Here is a 22324-nt window from a genome sequence, read left to right on the forward strand (position 1 = left end):
CTCAATGGATAGAGCGTCGGCCTATGGACTGAAGGGTCCCGGGTTCGATTCCAGTCAAGGGCATGTACCTTGGTTGCGGGCACATCTCCAGTCGGGGGTGTGCAGGAGGCAGCTGATCGATGTTTCTCTCTCACCGATGTTTCTAACTCTCTATCCCTCTCCCTTCCTCTCTGTAAAAATCAATAAAATATAAATTAAAAAATATTAAAAAAAAAAAAAAGAGAATAAATGATTTATACTTCTCCCCCCCAACCAGAGGGTAAATAGTTCAAATCACACTGCTCAGAGAGACAGCAAAAATCCAGTTTGTGCCAACCACACCCAAGGACAGATGAAGTTAAGGGAATAAATCTCATTAAACAAACAAACAAATGTTTCCTTTCCCTTCCACTGGATCATTTGTTACAGTTTGTCTCTGCTAGGTCACAAGCCCACCTCCTTCTGTGCCCAGGCCTCATCATCCCTGTGACGGACAGCAAGGATCTCTTGGCTCTGAGAGAAAATTTCGTCCCTCCTCAGCACGAAGCAGCTACAGAAGAAATTCAACATCCATTTTCCCTAAAAGAATTTCAGAGCCAGAATCCTTGAGGAAATATATTAGGCAGTTAGACAGATATGAGCAGAGCAAGGACGGTGGGACAAGTAGTGCTACCAGATGTAACTAAGTCTTCCACCTCTATGTATTTAAGACAAGGGGCATAGCCAAAGAGGTATTCACCCAAAGTCTTAGCCCCTAGAAAAGGCTGGTAGCCTATTTGTCCAAAAGACTTGACCCCTTTGCATTTGGGTGACCTACTTGCCTCTGGGCGCTAGCAGCCACAGCTATGCTTATTGAAAAAGCAAGTAAGTTAACCCTAGGGCAGTAACTAATCCTAACTGCCCCACATGAGGTTGAGGTTTTACTCCAGAACACACTAGAGCACTGGATATCAAAAACTCGAGTCACCCAGTTTCAGTCTATCTGGTAGACAAAGGAAAAATCAGTAACAATTTATACTGATAGCAGGTACACATTTACAGGAAGGTAAGGGTTCTCCACTGAAGAGGGAACTGGGCCAAAGATGAAGCTGCCCAGGAGGCTGCCCTAAAACCAGTGGGGCCTCTACAGATTCTAGTGACGCTTCCAGATCCTGGCCTACCCAATCTACAAAAACTAAAATCCATAACCAGTCTTTGTTCAAGTTCTTACAGGCTTTAGTTTACCCAGGAAGCATCTGAGATGCTCTGCCTGTACCAACTTCTGATCTGGTTTATCCCTTCCACCCTGTGACTCTGTTTGGGTAAAGAAATCTGCCATTCAAGGACTGACTCCTACCTGGAAAGGACCACCACCTCCACGGCAATCAAGGTCAACGGAATCCCAACGTGGCTTCATCACACCCGGCTTAAGACAGCCCACGCAAGAAAGTCCAGGAATCTTCAGACTCTCTAAAGATTACTTCTGGCCCTCATTCTGGGCCCTTATCTTATAAGCAGACCCACTAACTTTATTAGGCAGAAAATTAAGATTATAGTCCTCAAGGGTAAATATAACTACAATGACTAAGAGTCAATGATTTGACTCATGTACATAAAACCAGTGGGGAATGAAGCATCCATCTTACATAAACACTGCTGTTTTTGCCAAAACTGGTTTGCTCAGTGGATAGAGCGTTGGCCTGGTGACTGAAAGGTCCCAGGTTCGATATTGGTCAAGGGCATGTACCTTGGTTATGGGCACATCCCCAGTAGGGGTTGTACAAGAGGAAGCTGATCAATGTTTCTCTCTCATCGATGTTTCTAACTCTCTATCCCTCTCTCTTCCTCTCTGTAAAATATCAATAAAATATATTTTTTAAAAAAGGGATAACAGAACTAGTACATCATGGCAATATTGTGGGAACTGAGAACTATGTAGGCCACTGTCTTACTATATTTAAAAGTCTGAACAAACTTTACTTCTTAGAAACTATCTCATGGTGAAAGGAGCTCCTATTCTTTGGCCGAAACCGGTTTGGCTCGGGGGATAGAGCGTCAGCCTGCGGACTCAAGGGTCCCAGGTTCGATTCCGGTCAAGGGCATGTACCTTGGTTGCAGGCACATACCCAGTGGGGAGTGTGCAGGAGGCAGCTGATCGATGTTTCTCTCTCATTGATGTTTCTCTCTATCCCTCTATGTAAAAAATCAATAAAATATATTTTTTTTAAAAAAAGGGGAGCTCCTATTCTTTGAAAGGTCATCTAGTTATTGCAAATTTCAACTCAGGGCTCTTGTCAATTGCAATGCTTCCTCTAAACTGACTGTGCAGATGAGTCTCAACTGGTTCATTTTTCCCTTCCCCTTAGTGCCTCATCTTGATAACCTCTGCAGCCCACTGTGATGTCCCCAAGAATGTCCTATTTCCAAGTAGTCCTCTAGCCCCCTCCATATACTGCCAACTCCTCTCGGACAAACGAGCCAATAATACACAGTAGGGAGAGGATGCTTCTCTTCAATAAACAGTGCTGGGAAAACTAGATACTCACATCCAAAGAATGAAATAAGACCGTTATCTTGAGTTAATTGTTGATTTTATTTTTTTTTCCAATATGAAAAACACTTACCCTACAAAGCAAAAACAACGCAAACTGAAATTCTACTCTGTATTTCTGTTGTTTCACTGCCCATTTGTTAAAGAAAATTGCCAAAACTCATAGATTTGGCAGAACATATACTCAGACATTTAACCAAATATAGAGATAGCAAATGCACATCTGAAAAAAAGGCTCACCACAAACCATTAGAAAAAATGCAATCGAACAATGATATAGCAGGATAAAGGCACAAAAAAGTTTAAATAAGGGATGACTGACAATACCAAATCTTTTCTAGGATGTGGAGGAATTAAATCTGTCATATACTGCTGGAAGAATGAAAAAATGTGCAATTTGTTTACGTCACATCTTTCTAATTTCTTTAAGTTAAACATTCACCTCTCTGCTGACTTAGACATTGCATTTTGAGTTATTGATGAAGATAAATGAAACCTATCTCCATTATAAGAATTATGCACCATCCCTATTAGGCTAGTGATTCTGTAGCAATTATGCTTTCCCCTAAACCATAGTGTCCTACACCCAAGTGACCATCACCTATGCAATTGCAGACATTAGGACACATGGCCCCTTGCAAGATCTTTGAAAGTGATTCCTTTCAAAAGTATGGGCACACACTGCGAACACTATGATTACAATGAAAGTGACTGTTGCTGGCAAAATATTTCCCTCATTCACTGCAATCCTGAATCCTTTCTCGTGTGAACTCTCTGATGACGATGCAAGTGTTTGTTCATGGTAAACGATTTCCCACATTCGCTGCATTCATAAGGTCTTTCTCCAGTGTGAAGTCTCTGATGATAAAGGAGGCCTCTGCTAGTGGTAAAAGATTTCCCACAATGAGTGCATTCATGTTTTTCTCCAGTGTGAAGTCTCTGATGGCGACAAAGGCCACCACTAGTGGTAAAAGATTTCCCACACTGACTGCACTCATAAGGCCTTTCTCCAGTGTGAATTCTTTGATGCTCACGGAGGCTTCCGCTAGTGGTAAAAGAATTCCCACAATGACTGCACTCATAAGGCCTTTCTCCAGTGTGAATTCTTTGATGGTGACGAAGGCTTCTGCTAGTGGTAAAAGATTTCCCACAATGAGTGCACTCATAAGGCCTTTCTCCAGTGTGAAGTCTCTGATGATAAAGGAGGCCTCTGCTAGTGGTAAAAGATTTCCCACACTGACTGAACTTATAATGCCTTTCTCCAGTGTGAAGTCTCTGATGACAATAAAGACCAGAGAGTCTGGCAAAGTATTTCCCACATTCAACACACTGAAAAGGCTTTTCTCCACTGTGAACTCTCTGGTGTTGGACGAGGCTAGAACCTTGAATAAAGGATTTCCCACACTCATCACATTTATATGGCTTTTTTCCACTGTGAACTCTCTGGTGTTGCACAAGGCCTCCCCTTTGGCTAAAGAATCTCCCACATTCAAAACACTCATGACACTTTTCTATAGAATGAACTCGCTGGTGTTGAATGAGTGAGGAGTGTTTTTTATAGCACATCCCACATTCACTGCCCTCGTATGGCCTTTCTCCAGTGTGTAATTTCTGATGATAATGGAGATCAGAGATTTTTGTAAAAGATTTATCACATTCACGGCACACCAGACACTGTATTCCATTACGGACACTATGATTCTGAGCCAGCATCTGGTTGCAACTAATGGCTTTCTCGCTTAAATAAAACTGCTTTGCACATGCCCCACACTTCAATAGTTTCAGGCTGTGTTGTGTTCTTTGCTGCTCAAACAAGTGGAAAATTTCTCTCAGGACTGGCCCACAACTCTCACAGGGATGACTCTTCTTGGAGGACAAAGCTACATTGAGGTTCTTTGCCTGTGACACTGACACAGAAACATGCTGTTTAGTAGGTGCCTCCACATCCTCTGCTTCACAGCAGCAACCTAGAGAGGATATGAGTTCAAAGTTCTCCAGCATCACTTCCAGGAACAGGTGTCTCTGAGCCTCATCAAGGAGGCACCATTCCTTCTTAGAGAAGTGCACAGCAATATCCTCAAAGGTCACACCAACCTCAGCTGGTGGCCTCTGTGGAATGAATGGGGTGAGGGTGGCAGGAGAGGAGGCAGCCAGGGACACAGTGGTCCATGTCCCAGGCGCAGCACTGGTCACTTGGGAGGCTGGTTGGTGGGGACCAGGACTCTCGAGCCTTCTCATTCTGAATCTCCACCAAGACGCGGTGCTCAGGATGCTCTGACCCACTTAGGTGATGCTGAGAAAAGAGGAAATGCCCATCACAAAGAGAACACTGGAAGTCAACTATTGACTTTATTTATACCTAGGCATATGCCCTTGACAGGAATCAAACCTGGGAACCTTCAGTCCACAGGCCAACGCTCTTCCACTGAGCCAAACTAGCTAGGGCCAACTGTTGACTTTAAAAACGGCAAACAACTGCACTGCAAAGCTTTCTATAAGAACCTCATATAATGTGTATGAGCAAGCATAGCTTAAAATGAATGAGTATACCCATGTGCTAAAATACACTTGTTGCCTGGGTTTGAAGTAATTTGGATGAGATAAACAAACTCATGTGTGTGGCCACAGATATATAAGAGAATTGCTACTGATTTCAGATGAAAAAGTGTCTGGAGATGATGGACATTCTCACAGAAGTAATTACAGAGAGACATAAAATAACTTTGAGAGAAACATATTTTTTTTTGGATAAAAATTTTTTAAATGGATAAAAATGAAGTAGTAACAAAAAAGACATCCATAACATTAACAAAAACACTAACTAAGAAGCCAAGATGGGGGCACAGGTAAACACATGAACTGCTGCCTCGCACAACTTCAAAACTACAACTAAAACACAAAACGAACATCATCCAGAACCATAGGAAGGTTGGCTGAGTTGAAGTTCTACAATCAGAAGGAAAGAGAAAAGCACACTGAGACTGAGAGGAGCTGCAGCAGTACAGAAGCGCACGTGGAGAGGGCTGGCAACTGAGTACGCGGCTGTCTTTATCAAGCGGGAGGCAGACAAAAGAAAAAGGTAAAGATAAAAATTATGAACAATAAATACATATCTTTCAACAAGTGAATCTAAAAATCAAGTGAATAAATAATCTGATGAACAGAATACACTGGTGAATATAATAGAATCAGGGGCATAGAAACTGAGTGGACTGACAATTATTGGGGGGGAAGCGGTGCAGGGTGCAGGAAGAGACTGGACAAAAATTGTACACCTATGCATGAGGACAGTGGTGGGGAGGTAAGAGCAGAGAGTTGGGTGGGAACCGGGTGGAGGGGAGCTATGTGGGGAAAAAAGAGGAACAATTGGAATAATCTGAATAATAACAATTTATTAAAACAAACAAAGAAACAAACTAAAACCCACTAACTATAAGGGAAAAGCATCTCAGTAAAAATGAAAATTAAATACATCATGTTTAGCTAATAGTAAAAAATCTAAAATTGATGAGGAGGTCAACAGTGGCCAGAACTGACAGATCTCCAGAAGTTCCATGGAGCCACACGTCACCACTTCCTCTAGCTCTTAGTGCCACATCTGTCATCTGTGACAGCACTGGCTCATGCTAGGAATACTTCCCTGAGGCTAAGCAAAAGATGGAGAGAAACAGTTACCATAGCACTGGAGATAATTTTGTGACACAAAGTCCTGTCCTACCTAGAGAAGATAAGGCTCTGAGAGAATTCTTGCTCTAGATGTTCCCCATCTGCAGAGCAGAGAGGCCTATATGAAGCAGTCACTTAATTGAAGGGGTTGTTTCCTCAGGTACCTTCCCACATTTATTGTCAACAGCCTCCTTCTAAATACAGACTTACTGTCTGCATAAAATGATAGTGCTGAATATGGAAAGTGAAACTCTGGAAATTTAAGTTCGACAAAAACACTAATGGATCGGTACTCGGTACACCCCCTGGCATCTCCTCAACAGGAAGGGCAAGAACTTCACGTGTGTACGAGTTCAGACGACAAACTCCACCGTTAAGAGGAGAACCGACTCAACCCAGTTTTCCTTGGGCTGCTCTGTCATGCTAGTCTGCCTCCTGGGAAACCTCTCAGTCCTGGGAAATCTCAGACAACTGCCATTGGAGCTGCACAGGTCTCAGTGAGGCCCAGGGAAAGTAACTGGATAAACTGCAGAAAAAAAAAGTAGGTTCAGGCAGTAAATCCGTTCTCCTGGCTCCAGGGGATGGTAATTTCCATTAAACTAAGTGGTGACATTACAGAAATCTGACAATGATGAGGAGAGCCCAGGTGGAGAGAACCGAGCTTTAGGCAGGGAAACTGAGATCTCATCAAGCCCAGGATGTGATTTTCTCACGGGAGAGGTCATCCTGACAGGTGGGAGGGAGCAGAGGCCACTGTTACATATTCCTCTACTCAGGCCTGGACATATTTTTTTTTTTAAATATATTTTATTGATTTTTTTACAGAGAGGAAGGGAGAGGGATAGAGAGTTAGAAATATCGATGAGAGAGAAACATCGACCAGCTGCTTCCTGCACACCCCTCACTGGGGATGTGCCCGCAACCAAGGTACATGCCCTTGACTGGAATCGAACCTGGGACCTGAGTCCAAAGGCCGACACTCTATTGGACATATTTCTGAGGCTAAAATCTGAACTATGGACTAGAACTCACCTGAGGAGTGTCTCATGGATCTTCTTGCGGAAGAAGAGCAGCTGGAGCTCAGGTAGCTTGGAGGAAGCGCAGAGAAAAATATTACCCTGAATACTTCTTCCAAATTAGATTTATTGTATGCAAAAATAATAGTGTTTAATAAAAAAGTAAAACTCTAGAAATTTAATTTTGAAAAAATATTAATGGATCGGTACACAGATACACTCATTGACACATCCAGTGTTTCACAAATTTCTCATTTTGGGGCTCAAAGAACTAGGGAAATGTTTTTATTGCATAAAAAATGTTGATTTCTTTGTCCTCTTACTCACTGCAGAAATGTCAACTGTATACTCACTCTGTGACACCTTTTTTAAAATTTTATACTAGTGGCCTGGTGCAAGAAATTCATGCACATTCAAAGGGAATTAATAAGAGCAAATGTTTTAATATTGCTATTTGCCCTTTCTATAATAAGTGTCAGAGGTGAAAGAAAATTAGTAAAATGTATACGAAAATCTTCCTTCTGTCAGAGTCTGGGATGTGCCTTGGGACCCAGAGTCAAGTCCCCACCCACCTGTGCGCTCTTCGTAATCATGCCAGACTCAGAGCCATCGGGTCCCACCCCCTCAGGTGGGGGGACGTGACCTGAGGTTCCCCAGCCTGGTGCCAGGGCCGGGGGACCCAGCTTCAGGTCCCTGCTGACTGCTCGATAAGTCTCATTACTGGATGTCAGCCTCTGCTTGGGTGCAGATATCCTGTGTTACAGAAACCCCCGCCTCTGCTGTGGGCACCTCCATCTTTGTGTTGGTTAATTTGCATATTCCCTCCTTATTAAATAGGATATTTGTATTGATTTCAGAGAGGGAGTGAGAGACAGAAAGATTCTCATGATGAGAGAGAATCATTGATCGGCTGCATTGTGCATGCCCTACACTGCGGATGGAGCCTGAGGTTCCCTGGCCTGGTACCAGGGTGGGGGCACGGCCTGAGGTTCTCTGGCCTGATACCAGGGCCAGGGTAAGTGGCCTGAGGTCCCCCGATAAAGTCCTGCCAGGCGGGGGAAACAGCCTCAGTTCCCCCAACAAGCCCCCTCTGGGTGGGTGACCCAGCCTCAGGTCCCTGCTGATTGCTCATTAAGTCTCATTACTGGAAATCAGCCTCTGCTTGGGTGCAGCCATCTTTTTTTTTTTTTTTTGGGTGCAGCCATCTTGTGTTACCAAAACCCCGCCTCTGCTGTGGGTACCTCCATCTTTGTGTTAGTTAATTTGCATATTACCTCTTTATTAAATAGGATATTTGTGTTCACTTCAGTGAGGAAGGAAGAGGGAGTGAGAGAAAGATTCTCGTGATGAGAGAATCTTTTTTTTTTTTTAAATATATTTTATTGACTTTTTACAGAGAGGAAGAGAGAGGGATAGAGAGCCAGAAACATCGATGAGAGAGAAACATCAATCAGCCGCCTCCTGCACACCCCCCACTGGGGATGTGCCCGCAACCAAGGTACATGCCCTTGACCGGAATCGAACCCGGGACCTTTCAGTCCACAGGCCGACGCTCTATCCACTGAGCCAAACCGGCCCCGGCGCGAGAGAATCTTTGATAGGCTGCCTTTTGCACGCCCCACACTGGGGATTGAGCCTGCAACCCAGGCTTGTGCCGACTCAGAATCAACCTGTAACCTCCTGGTTCATAGGTCAATGCTCAACCTCTGAGCCACACTGAATGGGCCGCACAACTCTTTAGTCTTGAAATTGTTCCTTTCAACCTAGGGGCTGGGAATCTTGCCCTGGGCATGTACAGCTTAGGAACTGACAAACACCTCAAGTGGAAACTGCACATTGAATTTTGGGCTCATTTGTCTAAGGTTTTTGCTTCCATTTCAAATCTCAGACTCCATGGTATCTCTGAACTCCAACTTCCTTCTTCCCAGCCAACTGAAATGCCACAAGCCCTGGTCACCTCTTTCAGCTTGGTCTCTGTTCCCTGCTCTGTGAGTTAGTAAATGTTCTGGGGGAAAGCACAGGTAAACGTGGGGCTTGCCTAGGTGCTCCCACATTCTCTGCAGCAATTTCCTTCAAGTTCTGTCTGACTTGATTTTCCTCTAATACCTTCAGTTGCTCTGAGTCTTTTATTCAGCTTTTCTACGATATAAGCTGCACCGTCACCCTCCGATGTGGAGGTTGCATGCACTCCATGCTCATCCACAAATGTCCCAAAGCTCCAAGGTACTGACTGGGTTAGGTTTCATTCACTCCAGGTTTCTGACTGTTCTCTCACCCCTTCCTTACATGTTGGGGAGCACAAGAGACTTGGTTGGAAAGTTTGTAAGGAGGACATTCTGATAAAAGGGAAGTGAGTGGAAGGAGCCTGCCCTGTTTAATGGAATTCCGACTTAGGGGAGTGTTGAAGGTGGCACCCCTAATTATTTCTTGACCTTTCCAAACAAGTTTGTGCTCATGCAGACCCCCGGGTGTTTACTGGAATCCTTATGCTTAATCCCTGGATGCCCTTGCCTAGAGGGCAGTGTAAACACGTGTTCCCCCAAGGATCTAAACTAATCTAACATATAAAAGCCAAGAGATGGTTTGGTTTAATTACTTACCTTTTGAAATTCCAAGGGACTAATTCATTATTTTGGAAGCAGGTAAGGGGGGACACTAAGCATACCTCTCCTCTGTAACCTGTGTTCCCACGGCCAAATCTAAACCTTTTCGGGCTTCAGTAAAAGTGGGACAGGATGTACCTACTGAAAGAGCAAATCAGAACCAACTGTCCTCCATTTTGTGAAGCTGGGACCCCCAACCACAGGAATGCCAATAATGTCCTAACTTCCCCAACATCCGCCTACGTGGACCAATATGGCTCCGGGAACGCAGCCAACATCCGGCTTAGGCTATACCACAGAGGGGATGGCTTAACCTTAGAATGTGTTAGTCACTTCCTGACCGACGTGCTGTAAAACGCTGGAATAAAACCCTGGCCAGAGTGGCCAATCACTGCCAGCCACGACCCTAACGCCACCCACCTAACCACACCCAGATGACTAGCCCCCTATAATCTTTGTTCTCCTGAGCCTCGCTCTCTCTGCGTCCCGTGCCACTGCGTGGACACATCTGGTGGACGGGGAGCTCAGGCCGGCCTGAATAAAGACTCTCTGCTTTTGCATCGGACTCGACTGGCTCCCTGGTGGTTTTTCTTGGGGACCCCGAATTCTGGGCATAACACCTACAAACCGCTCTTGGCCAAGTCCAATGCCCTCCTTTGGTTCTCAGTGTCCTCACGGCGTCTCGGTGGCTTCAACCCAGGGGAACGCTCCGCTCTTGCGGAGACTTTCCTCCCTTGGTCTTCAGAACACTTTCCCCTCTGTCTTCCCTTCACTCTCCATCTCTCTGCCGCCCTGCCCCTCGGTGCCCAGTGCCCGTCCGCGGTGCCGCCTCCCTCTGCCCCGCCAGACTCACCTGCCGCACTTCAACTGTGCGTGTCCCTTTGTGTCCCGCGAGGAGCGGCAGCCGGCGCCCCGCAGGCTCTCCGGGCCCGGCTCCGCGGGGGACGGGCGGGGGGACGGGTCCAGCCCTGAACTTCTGAGGAGTCCGCGGCCGCCTCTCCGACACTGAAAAGCGGACGGGGAGGGCCAGGGCGCGCCAACTCCACCGGGCGGGCGCGCACCTCCCCTCCCTGGGAGCGGACACGTGGTAACCGGAAGCTCCGTCCTGGAGACCCGCCCTCGTGGGCGGGGCTACCTGGTCCCGCCCCGGTACAGGCAGAGCCCGCCCCGCAGTCTGGGCTGACTTAGGCGCTCAGCCGGAACCGGGGTGCAGGTGAGAGGGGGTGGAAGCCCCGTGGTGGGATCAGGTCCTCTGGGCGGTGCTGCCCCGTCCTGCCTGGTTAGAGGCCCAGCCCCACGCCCTGGTGAGCTCAGTGAGCGCTGGTGGTCTGGGTGCTGTTGTTGGAAATGCTCTTAAAAGGGGCCACGGGAACTGGAAAACCGCTCGGCAAGGCAAAGTTACTTCTCCAAAAGCGTGCAAGGCCGACGGAAAAGGGAGCGGGCAAAGCACAGCGAAGGGGAGGGCCGTTCTCTGTAGCTCTGACCCATGGCTACACTCTGCTCCGATTGGTTTAGGGCGTGGGTTCACCCTCTGGCGCGAATCGGGTACTTCAGGTCCCACTGAAAACCGGGAACTGGGGCTTAGCTAAGTACAAGTAAGGGAAACGGCAACAACAAAGATGATCCAAGGCTATATAAGAAGTAAAAGAAGTTAGTATGTAAACTATTATTATTTTGAGAAAAAAGACCCTTTGATTCGTACACTGTCACTGCATCTGGTGGCTCAACTCCTCCTACCCCTGCGGGTCCTCAGTGTGGGTCCCACTCATGGCATCCCAGGAACAAGGAAAGGAACCCTTCCCTGGTCACCCTTTAATGAAACAGAGTGTGTATCTTTGAGGGGGACTAGCTTAGTTAGGAGTGAGGTAAAGAAATAGTTACATTGCCGAAACCGGTTTGGCTCAGTGGATAGAGCCTCAGCCTGAGGACTGAAAGGTCCCAGGTTCGATTCCGGTCAAGGGCATGTACCTTGGTTGTGGGCACATCCCCAGTAGGGGGTGTGCAAAAGGCAGCTGATCGATGTTTCTAACTCTCTATCTCTCTCCCTTCCTCTCTGTAAAAAAATCAATAAAATATATTTTTAAAAAAAGAAATAGTTACATCTGTTCCATGCACTTCAAGGGAGTTGTAAAGTGAGAGTGCAGGAGGAAGATATTTTTTTTATTAAAAATTTAAAAAATTCGCCGAAACCGGTTTGGCTCAGTGGATAGAGCGTCGGTCTGTGGACTGAAAGGTCCCAGGTTCGATTCTGGTCAAGGGCATGTACTGTTGATATTTGGCTCTGTTGACGAATGAGTTTGCCAACCACTGCCCTTGCTGGTTTGGCTCAGTGGATAGAGCATTGGCTTGTGGACTAAAGGATCCTGGGTTCAGTTCCGCTCAAGGGCATGTTGGGGTGCATGTGGGAAGCAGCCAATGGATGTGTCTTTCTCATATTGATGTTTTTTTCCCATCTCTCCTCCTCCCACTCTCTCTAAAAGTCAGTGGAAAAATATCCTTGAGTGAGGATTAACAAAAATACAAAAGCTTGCATATGTGAGGGAGATCACATGGTATTTGTTTTTCTTTGACTGACTTTTTTCACTTAGCATAATAATATCCAGGTCTAATTTTGCTGTCCCAAAAGGTAAGTTTTCCTTTTTTTTTTAATGACCAAATAATATTCCATTTGTTGTGGAGCAAACGTGAGTAAGACCACTGGAGTCCAAACCAAATTAAAATTTAGGGAGCCTTTATTGCCGGCCGGCGGCTGATCTGCCTTCTAGAAAGGGAGGTCAGAGAGCAGCAGCGACCCTTTGTGTAGGACCATCTTTTTTAAGCACATTAACCACATCCTGTTTTTGCAGTAAACCAAAAGCATTAACGGAAGCTCCGTAGTCATCTGCTTGCCGTTTGAATTCCTGAAAATTTTTCGAAAAACATTGCAAGGGAGTATAGACAGAAGCAGATTGACCCATTCTAATGATAGAGACAGATCACAATAACACAGAAGAAAAGAAACCAACTGAGGATCACTGGGCACCGTCATGCACCGGGATCTGGTCTCAGAAGTAGCGCTGTGTCCAGCCTTCCAGAGACCCTAGATGGGCGCCCACAGAACAGAACCAGAAATCAGTTTCTTACCAGTAAGAACCAGATCCAGGTGGCTCCGATCAGAGTCAATCAGGAAATTTAGCAGGCGGGTCTCCGACCTCTACCAGTCCCGGGGCTGAGGAACGTCTCTCAGAGATCTCCCCCTGGGTTGGAGAGTCCGGGGAACCCGGTGGGCTCCCGTCACAGGACCAGGCAAAGGCTGGTTATCTCGTGGGGGCCTCCAAATGTTGTGGAGCGAACGCGAGTAAGACCACTGGAGTCCAAACCAAATTAAAATTTAGGGAGCCTTTATTGTTGGCTGGCGGCTGATCTGCCTTCCAGACAGGGAGGTCAGAGAGCAGCAGTGACCCTTTGTGTAGGACCATCTTTTTTAAGCACATTAACCACATCCTGTTTTTGCAGTACAAGTAACCTAAGACAAAACAGTTTTTCCCAAGTAACAACAAGATCATGCCAATGACGACCATGTCATTCACAGGATCATCCTATTCTTCAGAAAGCTGACAGTGTTCTATCTTGCAAGGCTATTTTGTGAGGTGCAAGGGAGAAGGGGCCATGAGACCATATCTCAAGGCCTGGCCTGGTGTCAGCACTGGCAACTCTATCTGGGCATAGTCCATGGCTTCTCCGGAGTGCTAAAAAATTCCCACACTCTAACACATTGTGTAAATGTACCACTCATCTACTGATGGGCACTTGGACTGTTTACATATCTTGACTATTACAAATAATGCTGCAACAAACATAGGGATGGATATACTCTTTTGAATTGGTGTTTTGGGCTTCTTAGGATATATTCCGAAAAATGATATCACTGGGTCAAAAGGCAGTTCTATTTTTAATACTTTAGGAAACAACAAAACTGTTTTCCACAGTGGCTGCACCAGTCTGCATTCCCACTAACAATGCACAAGGGTTCCCTTTTCTCCACATCCTCACCAATACTTGCTTGTTGATTTTTTGATGATAGCCATTCTGGCAGGTGTGAGGTGATATCTTACTGGGTTTTAATTTGCATCTCTCTGATAATTAGTGATGTTGAGCATCTTTTCATATGGCTATTAGCCATCTGTATTTCCTCTTTGGAGAAGTGTCTGTACAAGTCCTTTGTCAACATTTTTATTGTATTGTTTGTCATCCTGGTGTTGAGTTTGTATAAGTTCTTTTTTTTTTTTTAATATATTTTATTGAGTTTTTAAAGAGAGGAAGAGAGAGGGATAGAGAGTTAGAAACATCGATGAGAGAGAAACATCGATCAGCTGCCTCTTGCACACCCCCTACTGGGGATGTGCCCGCAAACAAGGTACATGCCCTTGACCGGAATCGAACCTGGGACCCTTGAGTCTGCAGGCCGATGCTCTATCCACTGAGCCAAACCGGTCTCGGCAGTTTGTATAAGTTCTTTTTTTTTTTTTAAATATATTTTATTGATTTTTTACAGAGAGGAAGAGAAAGGGATAGAGAGTTAGAAACATCGATGAGAGAGAAACATCGATCAGCTGCCTCTTGCACACCCCCCACTGGGGATGTGCCCGCAACCAAGGTACATGCCCTTGACCGGAATCGAACCCGGGACCCTTGAGTCCGCAGGCCGACGCTCTATCCACTGAGCCAAACCGGTTTCGGCAATAAGTTCTTAATATATTTTGGAAATCGATTCCTTATCAGATGTATCATTGGCACATATGTTCTCCCATACCATTTTGTTGATGGTTTCTTTTGCTGTGCAAAAACTTTTTTGTTTGATGTAATCCCATTTTTTAATTTTTTTCTTTGTTTTCCTTACCCTGGGAAATATATTGGCAAAACATTGCTACCAGAAATGTCTGAGATTTTACTGCCTCTGTTTTCTTCCAGGATTTTTATGGTTTTGTGACTTACATTAAGTCTTTTATTCATTTTGAGTGTATTCACATGTATGGTGTAAGTTTGTGGTCTAGTTTAATTTCTTTTGCATTTGCCAAGATTGATGAACCTTTAACCAGATTCATCAAGAATAATAGAGAGGACCCAAATAGATAAAATCAGAAATGAAAGAGGAGGATTAACAACTGACATCACAGGAATACAAAGGATTGTATGAAAATATATGAACAACTATATGTCAACAAATTGTAGAACCTGAGTTAAATGGACAAATTTCTAGAACATACAATCTTCCAAAACTGAATCAGGAAGAATCAGAATACTTGAATAGAGAGATTACAACACATGAAATTGAAGCAGTAATAAAAATTTCCCAGCATGCAAAAGTCCTGTACCAGATGGCTTTGCAGTCATATTTTACCAAACATTCAAAGAAGAGCCCTGGCCAGTTTGGCTCAGTGGATAGAGCATCGGCCTGGGGACTGACGTGTCCCAGGTTCGATTCTGGTCAAGGGCATGTACCTTGGTTGTGAGCACATCCCCCGTGGGGGGTGTGCAGGAGGCAGCTGATCGATGCTTCTCTCTCATCGATGTTTCTAACTCTCTATCCCTCTCCCTTCCTCTCTGTAGAAAATCAATAAAAATATATTTAAAAAAACAAACAAAAAAACAAAAAACAAAGAAGAACTAACACCTGTCCTTCTCAAAGTATTCCAAAAAATTTAAGAGGAGGCAGACTCCAAGCTTCTTTTATTGCAGCCACATTATCCTAATTCCAAAACCAGATAAAGACACTACAAAGAAAAAATTATAGGCCAATATTCTTCATGAACATAGATGTAAAATCCTCAACAAAATATTAGCAAATTGGATCCAGCAATACATGAAAATATCATGTACCATGATCAAATGGGATTTATGCTGGGGATCCAAGGTTAGTACAATATTAGCAAATCAATAAATGTGATACATCACATAAACAAAATGAAGGATGAAAAACACACAGTCATATCAATAGGTGCAGAAAACACATTTGATAAAATCCAGCACCCATTTATGATAAAAAGTCTCAGCAAAGTGGTAATAGAGCATACCTCAAAATAATAAAGGCCATATATGACAAATGTACAGCCAACATTATACTCAGTGGGCAAAAGCTAAAAGCATTTCCTTTAAGATTAGGAACAATACAGAGATATCTGCTTTCATCCCTCTTATTCAACACAGTACTGGAATTTCTAGCAAAAGTAATCAGACAAGAAGAAGAAATAAAAGGCATTCAAATTGGGAAGGAAGAAATAAAAATGTCATTATTTGCTAATGGCATGATTTGTACATAGAAAACTCTAAAGCCAAAAGCAGTTTGGCTCAGTGGATAGAGCGTCGGCCTACAGACTGAAGGGTTCCAGGTTTGATTCCGGTCAAGGGAATGTACCTTGGTTGTGGGAGCATTCCCAGTAGTGGGTGTGCAGGAGGTAGCTGATCGATGTTTCTAACTCTCTATCCCTCTCCCTTCCTCTCTGTAAAAAATCAATTAAATATATTTAAAAAAAATAAAACTCTAAAGACCACCAAAACCCCAATGATTTAATAAATAAGTTCAAGAAAGCAGCAGGATATAAAATTAATATTCAGAAATCAGTGGTATTCTTATATACCAACTAGAGGCCCGGTGCACAGATCCATGCACTGGTGGTATCTCTTGGCCTGCCCTGTGCCCTCTCGCAATCCCAGAGCCCTTGGGGGATGTCGGATTGCTGATTTTGGCCCAATCCCTGCAGGCCAAGCTGTGTGACCCCACTGATGCATGAATCCATGGACCGGGTCGGTTTTGGCCCAATCCTCGCAGGCCAGGCCAAGGGACCTCACCAGTGCACGAATTCATGCATTCTGCCTCTAGTATGCATATAAGATCTTTGGTTAATCTCTTCCTGCCCTCCCCCCTCTCCCCTTTCCCTCTGAGATTCAGCAATCTGTTCTATATTTCCACAACTGTGCATTGAGCGTCTACCTCCTGGTGGTCAGTGCGTATTAGAGCTACTGGTTGAATGGTCAGATGGTTGGTTAGGCTTTTATATATATAGATAATGAACTATAAGAAAGAAATTAAGAAAACAATCGCATTTACTATTGCAACAAAAAATATAAGGCACTTAGGAATAAATTTAACCAAGGTGGTTAAAAACCTGTACTCTAAAAATTGTAGGACTTTGAAGAAAGAAACCGAGGAAGATACAAATGAATGGAAGCATATCCTGTGTTTATGGATTGGAAGAATTAACATCATTAAAATGTTCATTTTACCCCAAACAATTTATAGATTAAGTGCAACTCCTATTGAAATACCAATAGCATGTTTCATAGATTTAGAACAAATATTCCAAAAATGTATATGGAACCCCAAATATCTTCAGCAATCTTGAGAAAGAAGAACAAAGTTGGCCGAAACCGGTTTGGCTCAGTGGATAGAGCGTCGGCCTGCGGACTGAAAGGTCCCAGGTTCGATTCCGGTCAAGGGCATGTATCTTGGTTGCGGGCACATCCCCAGTGGGGGGTGTGCAGGAGGCAGCTGATCGATGTTTCTAACTCTCTATCCCTCTCTCTTTCTCTCTGTAAAAAATCAATAATATATATATTTAAAAAAAAAAAAAAGAACAAAGTTGGAGGTATCACAATACAGATATCAAACTATACTACAAGGCCATTGTAATCAAAACAGCAGTTCTCAACCTGTGGGTCACGTCCTCTTAGAGGGTTGAACGACCCTTTCACAGAGGTCGCCTAAGACATCCTGCATATCAGATATGTACATCACGACTCATAACAGTAGCAAAATTACAGTCATGAAGTAGCATTGAAAATAATTTTATGGTTGGGCATCACCACAACATGAGGAATGGTATTAAAGGGTCAAGGCATTTAGGTAGGTTGAGAATCGATAAACTAAGATAATAGGTAATCCCATTAAAGAAATTCAAGGAGGGATAAGGGAAAAAAAACAAACACTTTCTGAGGCTATGATTTCTCTTAAAAAATAGTTTAGTGGATAAATTGAAGGAAGAGAATTTTTTCTTGAGAGCCAAAATAGATTTGAGAAATATCTCCAAAAATCAGCAAAACTATAAAGATAAATCAAGAGTAACAGAGCCCTAGCCAGTTTGACTCAGTGGATAGAGCATTGCCTCACATACTGAAAGTTCCTGGGTTCAATTCAAATCAAGGGCATGTACCTTGGTTTGCAGGTTTGATCCCCAGCCCTGGGCAGGGTTTATGCTGGATGTAACTAACTGATGTGTCTCTTTCACATTGACGTTTCTCTGTCTCTGTCTCTCCCCCTCCTTTCCACTCTCTCTAAAAATAAATAGAAAAATATCCTCAGGTGAGGATTAACAACAACAACCAAAAAGAAAAAAGAATAACAAAGTGTAAATTACTAGAATTCTAGAAGGAATAAAAGACATTAATGGATGAGAGACAATAATTAACACATAGACTATTTCTTGAGCTGTAATAAAAGCTCACTGTGTTTCAGGCTGGACCATGCTTCTTCAACAGGGGTGATAATACCTCCAAGGAGGCAAAAATGGTTCTTGAGGGAGATATAGCAAAATATGTAACTGTTTTTATGTATGAAGCTCAGACACAATATATAAACAGAAATGCAGGTTATCTGTGCTATTAAAATGTCATAGTGGGCAATTAAGAAAAAATGTTTAAAAGTTTCCATAAGTGGGTGATAAAGACTAAAAGACTGAGGAACACTGATGAGAAAAAAGAAACACCCAAGATATATGCTGGTAAAATTTTTGTGAACTCTGAGGAGAAAAAGAAAAACCTTACAACTTTCAGCTAAAAAGAACATGTTATCTACAAAAGAGGAATCCTGCTGGAGGTAGATTTTTTTTTTTAATTACTAATGCTGGAATTGAGACTGGAATGGCAATAAAGGACTACACCTAGCCCATACTTAGCCAAGATGTGGTTCAACTGTCAGGGTGAAAGATACACAGCAATTGGGAGAGTTCCGCACTGAGAAAAATACTTGAAAGAAGACTTTGAATATTATTTCTATGTGAACCAGAACAAAAATTTGGGAGGAATGTCAAGAAAGAAACACTGTGCCTTGTATTAAATCTATCTATCTATCTATATAAAATGCTAAGTATCCCTCCAACTGTCTGACTGGTAGCTATGATTCACACTGACCACTAGGGGGCAGACTCTCAATGCAGAAGCTGCCATGATGCACACTGGTTGGCACCATGGATCTGGCACCCACAAACCAACACTTGAGTTCCCCCAAGTGGGACACAAGCACTGCCACCACCCCGGAGCAGCACCCTACCAAAATGCGGCCAACGCTGCCGAGACTCCATGGCGCAAAATGCAGACCACAGCCCAGCCCAGTCTGGAAATGGTCACTGTGGGTACCAGTAATGATTTCACGTAGTAATGCTGTGCTTCATTTCCTTAGTGACTAGCCTCCTTGGAGTTTTTTCAGCCCAGGAACTTAACACTTACTTTATAGTCAGGTGCAGACATTTTACAGTTTAACCAAATGTTTTGAAGCATTTCCATATGCCTCATCTCATTTGATCCTCATAAAAGTCCTGGTGTAGGTAGATAGGAGACTTGGTAGAATCCTATTTTCTTTTCATTAGCCGGGAAACAGATTTAGAAAATTTAGAAACTTGACCCGACTGAAAAGAAGTAAGAAATGGTGGAACTTGAAAATGACTTCAGGTTTTCTGACTGCATTGAATATAGCAAACACTGCTACACTTAAATATTTCACCCTTTGTTCTCCCTGTGTGATCTACAATGATAATCTGCTTCGTGTTAATACTTACCGCTGTGTTGCTGACAGTTACCTGAAAGAGAAGTTGGGGTGCTTCACTGGGCTGGAAAAAGTTTAGCTAAATCAGAAAGTTGGTCTAATTAAGCAAATTTACCTGTATATAAAGCTCTCGCTGGTGCCAATTGCACGTGTGTGTTTCGATCTGTCATTGTCAATCGTAATTTGGTTGACACTTGTATTATAGAGAAAGGGCAAATAGCGATATTAAAATATTTCATCCAATTAATTTCCTTTCAATGTGCACAAATCCGTGCACTGGGCCTCTAGTATTTAGATAATTTATTACAAAGTGTAATGGAAAAAGTTGTGTCCAGGCAAATGAAATAGAAATGTGGCTGAGGTAATCAAGACTCATGTCTCCTACTAATTGTTAAGTTTGTACAATTCTATACCCTTAGACATCAGAGTTGAACATTATTAATAACTCTGGAATTTGATACTATGTTTGTTTTTATGTAATTTTTTCATGAAGAATAAACCTTTAAAAACCATTGTCCATATTAATTGTAAGAACTTATATTCACACTAGAGGCCCAGTGTAGGAAATTCATGCACAGGGTCTGTGTGTGTCCCTCAGCCCAGCCTGTACCCTCTTCAATCTGGGACCCCTTGAGGGATCGGGCATAAATGGGCAGTTGGAATCCCTCTCACAATCTAGGACTGCTGGCTCCCACCGCTCGCCTGCCTGCCTGATTGCCTCTAACCCCTTTTGCCTGCCAGCCTGATCATTCCATAACCACTCCCCTGCAAGACTGATCGACACATAACTGCTCACCTGCTGGCCCAATTGCCCCTAACAACCCTCCCCTGCCAGCCTGGTCACCACTAACTTCCCTCCTTTGCCAACCTGGTCGCCCATAACTGCCCTCCCCTGCTGGCCTGGTTGCCCCTAACTGTCTTCCCCTGAAGGCCTGACTGCCCTCCTTTGCTGACCTGGTCACCCCTAACTGCCCACCCCTGAAGGCCTTGTTTCCCCCAACTGCCCTCCCCTGCAGGCCTGGTCACCCACAACTGCCCTCTCCTGCCAGCCATCTTGTGGTGGACATCTTGTGTCCACATGGGGCCGGCCTTCTTTGACCACATGGGTACGACCATCTTGTGTGTTGGAGTGATAGTCAATTTGCATATTACCTCTTTAGTATATAGGATTGTAATAAAATAGGCCTGTAGCAAGGATAGCTTAGGTGGTAGATGATTTTTTTTTATAGGATCCTCTGGAGAGAAGCAAGAGAGAAATGGACAGGAAAAGGTAAAGGCATTAGGAAATGGTATTAGCAAACATGTCCATTTTTGACAATTATGAGGCTGGTGGAGACAGCTCTGTCCCTGGTGTAAGCACTACCTCAAGGGCTTTTATAAAAGGATAAACAAACCAACTCCTGGAATGCAACAAGCTGAATTTCATCTCCAATTTAATGTCTGTTTCTGAACCTTAATCTAAGGCTGGTGAGTGAATTAGTCGTCTGTGATTGTGGTGCTTCTATGATCAAGGTGAGGGCTGGACTGATGTTATGTTGCAGACTGGCCAGAGATACAGGACTTTGAAAGAGGTTGACATATTAGAGGCCCAGTGCACCAAATTCGTGCACATAGGTGTGGGAAACCGTGAGAGGCAATCGGGTAAACAATCCAGTAATCTTGTTTTCCCCGCTTTACTGGGGCCCTTTGTTTCAAATATTTAGGTTTGATACATAGCAGAGGGAGTAGCATAGTGGTAGGGACAAAAGTTGCAACATGTTTTCAATAGCAGGGACAAAAGCTGTAGTATGTTCTTGATATCAGGAACTAGGATAGGGAGGTTGGCGGGGAGAGAAGTATAGAGTGTACCTAGGATCCTGTGGAGGCGGGAAAAACATCTAGCCTTGGCAATGACCTTTATGCTTGTACAAAGCTGTTTCTGCTTATAAAAAGGAGGTGAGAAAATAAACTCGGCGCGCAGTCTTGAACTGTTTGCCCTCCCGGGAACTAGTGTGTCTGTGTTTTTTAATCCTCACCCCCCTTTTCAGGTACCGTTCAACTGCAGTGCCGGCAGGCTCCGGCACATAGGGGGGAGTGTCCCTCAGCCCAGCCTGCACCCTCCACAATCTGGGACCCCTTGAGGGTTGTCCGACTGCCCATTTACGCCAGATCCTACTAAACGGTCAGTCGGACATGCCTCTGACAACACAGGACTGCTGGCTCTGAACTGCTCACCTGCCTGCCTTCCTGATTGTCCCTAACTGCTTCTGCCTGCCAGCCTGATCACCACTTAACCACTGTCCTGACAGTCTGATTGATGCCTACTTGCTTCCCTGCCAGCCTGATTGCCCCTAAGTGCCCTCCCCTGCAGGCCTGCTCCACCCCAACTGCTCTCCCCTGCAGGCCTGCTCCACCCCAACTGCTCTCCCCTGCAGGCCTGGGTCCCCCTCAACTGCCCTTCCCTGCAGTCCTAGTCACCCCCAACTTCCCTCCTCTGCCAGCCTGGTCACCCATAACTGCCCTCCCCTGCAGGATTGATCGCCCCAACTGCCCTCCCCTGCTGGCAATCTTGTGGTGGTCATCTTGTGTACACATGGGGGCAGGATCTTTGACTACATGTGGGCAGCTATGTTGTGTGTTGGAATGAGGGTCAATTTGAATATTATTCTTTTATTAGATAGTATTAGATAGGATAGAGGCCTGGTGCACGGGTGGGGGCTGGCTGGCTTGCTTTGAAGAGTGTCCCGGATCAGGC

General features: G+C 44.4%; 1 protein-coding gene across 2 annotated transcripts; it reads right to left on the bottom strand.

The window, feature by feature from the left end:
- Window positions 1–2538: 2538 nt before the first annotated feature.
- Window positions 2539–10861, bottom strand: LOC114229648 (zinc finger protein ZFP2-like). Of its 2 annotated transcripts, XM_054725611.1 has the most exons (4): window positions 10648–10861; window positions 7208–7263; window positions 4604–4802; window positions 2539–4476 (listed from the first exon to the last, which is right to left on the bottom strand). In XM_054725611.1, exon 4 carries the CDS (start codon window positions 4220–4222, stop codon window positions 3248–3250), a length of 975 nt encoding a protein of 324 aa, XP_054581586.1. In that variant the 5' UTR covers window positions 4223–4476; window positions 4604–4802; window positions 7208–7263; window positions 10648–10861; the 3' UTR covers window positions 2539–3247. The 2 variants fall into 2 exon arrangements, with proteins under 2 accessions (XP_054581586.1, XP_054581585.1); XM_054725610.1 differs by having other exon boundaries at window positions 2539–4802.
- Window positions 10862–22324: the final 11463 nt, after the last annotated feature.

This window comes from Eptesicus fuscus, chromosome 13 (assembly GCF_027574615.1).
Source record: "Eptesicus fuscus isolate TK198812 chromosome 13, DD_ASM_mEF_20220401, whole genome shotgun sequence".
Lineage (NCBI taxonomy): Eukaryota > Metazoa > Chordata > Mammalia > Chiroptera > Vespertilionidae > Eptesicus > Eptesicus fuscus.

Coding starts and splice junctions, on each gene's coding strand:
- LOC114229648 (XM_054725610.1), bottom strand. CDS start 4,747: ATGAGAAGGCTCGAGAGTCCTGGTCCCCACCAACCAGCCTCCCAAGTG.